This window comes from Alnus glutinosa, chromosome 1 (genome assembly GCF_958979055.1).
Source record: "Alnus glutinosa chromosome 1, dhAlnGlut1.1, whole genome shotgun sequence".
Classification (NCBI taxonomy): domain Eukaryota; kingdom Viridiplantae; phylum Streptophyta; class Magnoliopsida; order Fagales; family Betulaceae; genus Alnus; species Alnus glutinosa.
The window spans coordinates 32,633,925-32,639,924 of NC_084886.1; the positions used below are offsets into that span (position 1 = coordinate 32,633,925).

At 41.0% G+C, this 6,000-nt stretch overlaps 1 protein-coding gene across 2 annotated transcripts in view; it reads right to left on the bottom strand.

Annotated features, from left to right (window-relative positions):
• The window catches only part of LOC133878580 (uncharacterized), a 28,740-nt gene extending 22,740 nt beyond the window's left edge, over positions 1 to 6,000 (bottom strand). Inside the window, exons 1-4 of one of the 2 annotated variants that reach the window (XM_062317158.1) lie at positions 5,674 to 6,000; positions 4,916 to 4,962; positions 3,888 to 4,047; positions 3,605 to 3,767 (exon numbers count right to left, since the gene is read on the bottom strand). In XM_062317158.1, the coding sequence (XP_062173142.1) occupies positions 3,605 to 3,767; positions 3,888 to 4,047; positions 4,916 to 4,962; positions 5,674 to 5,890 (587 nt within the window). In that variant the 5' untranslated portion in view covers positions 5,891 to 6,000. The remainder of the gene's footprint in view (positions 1 to 3,604; positions 3,768 to 3,887; positions 4,048 to 4,915; positions 4,963 to 5,673) is intronic. The other variant, XM_062317153.1, reaches the window with a different exon arrangement.

Consider the following 6,000-nt stretch of genomic DNA (forward strand, 5'->3'; position numbering starts at 1 on the left):
CAATCAACAAAGTGACAACTCCACAGACTTCGCACTAAATTTTAGACACAAAATCCAGTTTAGTTTCTTGCAAGCATATAATGTCAGCCTTCCATTGCCTTAACAAATTTCTGACTTTCAACCGCTTGGCACCCTCGTTTAACCCTCTAACATTCCAAGAGAGGATTTTAGGCTTCATAGAAAACCACCATAAGCCCTTCCTTTGCACCTACCACGTGAGGTGCTGCCACTATGGACATCATAATTAACAGAACAAACTAATCTGTTTAATTCCCTTTTACCTTTGATGCTCAAGCTAGAGCTAGGATCCGCTTCCTTCTTATCATTACTGACGATGATAGCCTCGAACACAGCTGAAAGCTGATCTTCAAAGCCGTCGCAAGTAATCCCCACCCATTGGCAATATGCTAGAACTGCTCTCAAAAAGCCCTCTGGATTCTTCTTACCAGAAACTCCCCTGACCTTATCAATAAAAGACAGAGGTACAGGCTCTTCCTCTGGAAGTAAAGCAAGTTCTGTCCCCTTCCTAACTCCTGGACCTGAACTATGAGTCAAAACAAGTGGAGAGAGACCCACAGAGACCAGAGAGTCCGGAGAACCCGAACCAGCCCACCCAGTCAGCATATCAAGAGAATCCTTAATGGGTTTGGCAGAACCATCCGGGTCTTTGGGAGTTTCCAAAACCGGAGTGGACAAGACAGTCCCCAAGCTCAGTACCGAGGGTCTAACTGGAACAGGGACAACAGGGACGAAAATAGGATCTCCGGCAACCTCTGGTAACTTTGGAGCCAGACCCGACTTCTCAGTCATACCCCTTTCTCCCTCCGACATTTCTCCGTCAAATTCTGGCCGAGAATCCCGCTCAGGACAAGAACACCCGGCACACTGAATCCCCGGAGCATGGGTATCAGAAGAAAGAAAACCCAGCCCACCGGAGTTCTTAGGAGTTGCCGGAGAATTACCTGAGCCCACTAATCCTTTCGCCGGCGACATACCCTCCTCGGGAGACAGAGCCCGATCTTTCAGGTCTAAGGCAATGGGCTTCGGACCCTTCTGAATCCAGCGAAGCCTCCTCTTCTTCTTGGGCTTATTCTTCCTCTTCCGCCCATTAATCTTGGGCTTTAGGCCAGGCCCAAGCTCAAGAAGCCCATCACACACCCTGCTGTAAGCTTGGTCCACATCAGCTTTCAACTTCTCCAGCTGGCTTTTCCAGGTCAAGAGAGAGGAAAACCAGTTCAACTCTCCTATCAGCTGATTTCCTGTGGAAGTCTCGCCATGGACGCAACCGGTCTTGTCACGAGCAGTAGAGACCTTCTTGGCCTTCGCAAAATCAGAACCACAACGGTAACAGTGGTCTTTACCCACCGGGTTCGTTTGAAAAATCATATTATCAGAACCACTCGAAATCACTACCGGCAGCTTCTTCTTCCCCGGGCGATCACCCTTGTCCTCAGCCAGAGGAATCGCTGGTTGAGACAGCGACCTCTCCTCCTCCAAACGGCCGGGTCTTGAACGCAGAACTGCTGCAAAGGAAGGCGCACCATCTTTGCTGAGAGTTCTAGAAGGATCACCTTGATCATACCCTCCAATGGCGTCTTCACCATTCCTCCTCGACTTCTCTATAACTGTAGCATGACGGCCCATTCCGAACCTATGCGGAACTTTTAGGAATGCACTGATTTTATCCAATTCAAGGACAAAACTCCTCCAGCCCCTCCCATCGCGACCTTCTGGAATGAAAATTATACCTCTCCGACCACCCATCCCATACACTGCCACTTCAAGAAACCTTCCAGCTGCATTGCCACCTCGTCTGACTATGAGTACCTTAGACCCCTCTCTGAGAGACCTGATAAAGTCCTTCTCCTCCAGGCACCACTGCAAGTTCTCCATTGTCAACACCAACCACTCTAAGCTTTGAGCACTAAGAAGAACCAGCCCGGAGAATGACTTCCTCCTTTCTTCCAATCTCACCACCGAAGCACCTTCTACCACTGTGAAAACGAAAGTCTTGGCCTCCACACAACACCATCGCTCCATAGCACACCTCTCACTCCTGAACGTGACAAAATTCTGATTCTTTTTTTTGGAAGAACTAGTGATTTAACAATGGCCTTAATGTTGTCAATCAAGGTGATGTACGTACAGTCTCCCAACCTCTTGTCGACTTGATTCAAAAACAGAAAAATATGCCATGTTATTGAATCGGGTTGCCACATTTACACAACTCTAGTGCACAACTCTCCTAGCCCCTCCTTTCTCGTCCTTTTAGAATAATAATAAAAGCTATTCTAAAACCACTTCTGTATTCAACAAGGGCCAGATAACGTCCATGGTTGTTGGCACAACTTTGTGCAATATAAGCTTTGCTCCTAACTCTAGATGTCTTCATGAAAACCTTCAACCCATCCCCTTGTAAGAGAAATTCCAGTACCCACCAACCACGCCACGCTAACCTTGCCCACTGCTCAAGATACGCCTCTACACTTCTCAACGATTCGTAAGACTTATGACCCCTACGCTACTAAAAAATTGAAGACCTTTGATTTGACGCAAAAAATACTTGAATACCCCATTGCAGAAAACCAGGCACCAAAAACGAGAACCTAGTTGATGTCGTTGCCGGAAACAACCAACTAGCAAAAAAATAATGTCGGGACACGCCTATACGCGCCAATGTGTGTGTGTGTGAGAGAGAGAGAGAGAGAGAGAGCAACATCAATATCCACATAGTGTAAGCTAACAAATTTTTTTTAAAAAAAAAAAAAAAAAAAAAAAAAAAAAAAAAAAGAAAAAGAAAAAGAAAAACATACAAACAAACAAACAGAACTAACAACTAGTTATACTATTCACCATTGGCCCCTAATATAGTTTCTGCAATATATGTAACATTTCCTACCAAGATAGATGCCATTGTTATCCAATAGGAATAAAGTGACTATTTGTTTTTTTCCCAAAGGTTTGATCATTAATTGAAAACTTTGAATAACAATCTCTGGCATCCACGCATGCAGAAACTACAATTTTTATCCAGTTAGCTGTTATTCTCTTTCTAATTAAGGGAGGAAGAAAGGAGTACAATTGAACCTCTTCTCCCAGATTGATTGACTATAAATTTAATTTTCAGCAACAAGGGAAGCCATAAGTACGGTGTTTTATGAGAGCTATTCTTATATAATGGGTCATGGATTAAGCTGTCCACAAACTTTGCTTAAATTCTAATTTGAATCACATGTTTCTATAGTCTTCAATTCTTTTTTTATTATTATTCTAACTTGCATAACATCCCATCAGCTTTCTATCATCCGTTTTTCATAATTCAACCATTTAAAAAAATATAGGAAAAAGAAAGTAACTCGTGATGTAGATGTGTACAAGTCTCTTTTTTTGTAAACAAAGAATAATAAGAAAATTCAAAAAAAAAAAAAAAAGTATTTTCCAGCATCTTTTAGCAGTTTCTCTGACAGATATCCATTTATGGGAAAGCTTTTTATGTTGTACTACTAAACAGGAAAAGACAGTTAATATCTAACAAATACTAATAGCAAAAATTAAATGTTTCCAACCAGAACACACATGAGAATGTGGCAAATGAGCAACTTACAGTGGTGATCTTGAAATCCCCGATTCCAGAGACTCCATGATATTCGATACAATACCAACAGTGTCAGCTGGAGTGTCTCTGGGGAAGGTAAGTAGAAGCAAACCACTCCTTGTCAGCTTAACCAGTGAAAGAACAGGATCTCTGTTAAGATTTGTATCCACTCCTGCAGGAGACAAACAAATAACTTTGGAATGTTTACCTGCCATCATAAAGCACAAGACACCTGTACCTTGATACATATAGATCCCAACACCTTACCAAGGAACTAATTGAAACCACTTACTACTAGTTTTCCCAAGGTTATTGAAAGCATTCTCGTTTTGACCGCAGTTGATACTTTCCCTATCTAGGTCCTCCGTGCATATTTTCCTTCTCTTAGTAATGGCATTATCATCCAAGTTCTCCACACATTCAGAGCTGCCACTATTAAAGGACCGTACATACTGCCAAAAAATTCAGAATAACCTAAAAGTCAGCATCAACATGAAAGAAAATGGACCAAATTGTGGCTAAATTCCAAAACTCAAAAATTTAACTCATATGCAACTTCAAACCTACATGCAGGCATGCGCGCACACGCGGACACACACACTAGTAAAATTCAAAAGGAAAAGATAAGAACACAGCTGCAATAGTAGGTTTTTTTTTTTTTTTTTACTGAAAGGGGGAGGGATCGATGAAGGCAAGAATTGACTATAGAGTGGGTGGCAGCCCTCCCCAAACTCAAAAACTTCTCTCAATTCAATAAACAAAAAAGAACCTCCCTTGTGACAAAGAGATGAAATATCACTATGCCACAAGCAATTGTGGTAATGAAATTCGTTAAACCTGGCTCTATTAAGAAGAAACATAACTTTCAGGTAACAAATTTTTTTTTTTTTTTTTTTTTTGATAAGTAAGAGAAATATCATTAAAAAGCGCAAAGCGCAATCAAGTACACAGAAAGTATACAAGAAAGGCATCTAGGAAGAAAAAGAAAACAATACAAGAAAATCATTAAAACTAAACGATAAAGGTGCGAGGAACGCCGCCGCCCAAGAGTACAAAGAATGAATGTTTCAGGTAACAAATGTAAATACTTGATCACAACAAAGGCAGCTTTTCTCATGGCAGACATTTTTTAAGAAATTTTTCTATCCAAACAAGATAGTTAGCTATAAAAATGGTTGATTTGCAAGTTTATTATGGAAAATGGAAGCTTTGTCTGCAATATATAGTTGAATGCACTTCATGCACACACCGGGAGAGAGAGAGAGAGAGAGAGAGAGATCACATGATAAAAAGTAAAACAGGTAAGTGTCAAAAGGAAACCTTTCCAAGGATAGACATTGCTTCTTTGGTGGCACTTTTCTCCCTCTCTGACAACAAAAGAAAAAAAAAAAAATTTGACCTCCATTTTTCCAACTCAGAAACACATGTATACACTTCTGAAGAGATTAAGAGAGAGCTTTTCATATTTTATAAAGATCTCTTTCAATGAGATCCACGTGCTTAAATATTAAGAGCAGAACTAGTTGCAATCTCAATTTCAAATTATTCTTCAAAGTTTGCATACCCAGATCAGTACCCATACAAGAAAAAAATACAAATAATTTTATGCTTCTGTTAGTATCTGAAAAAAGCATAGCACACATTCACATGCCTCATCAGCTATGCCATCCAAAGCAGGCAGCTATATGAAGCATACATCAAGTCGTGATGAGTTGATATATGAAAACAACAACACAAGAAAAGAAACTTCTTTTGCATTACTTGTAGTTCTACACTCTAAAGCCTCTAGGCTTTAAGGCTTTTTTAATACCATTGAAAGTTGAAACCTTCGACCCATTATAAATAAATAGGATTTATAACTTTTCCACTCCATATACCTTTCACCATAAGTATCTATTTCATGAAATTACACTAAATGCTAAAACAATGAAAGCTGGGATATAATTGAAAAATCTAAGAATTTAAAGGCCGTGGACTTATTTGGGAGCTCTGGATTGAGAATCGTAAATTCCAAGAGCCATACCATAAAGAGAGAGAGAGAGAGAGAGAGAGAGAGTAAAAGATGCAAAGAAAGTAACTGATGGTGCAGGTAATGAGGAAGCCGGAATGGGAGTGGCGGAGAAGCGAAGAGGGAGCGTTGTAGTCGAAGCGGGGGATGCTGATCACGCCCGCGTGCTGCTCCCACGGAGTCATGCTCTTCTTCTCCTTCTCCTCACCATCATCGAAGTCGGTCTCTGCATCTTTCACTGCCCGCTCTTCTTCTCCTAATTCCTTTGCTGCTTCTTGCTCCGCCATTGGAGGCACTCACTGGACCTGGATCCTAAACTCCTACCAAGCAAGCCTCCTCCTCCTATTCTTTTCTTTAGGAAGTACACATATCCCTTATATTTCAGAGAAATGATTCG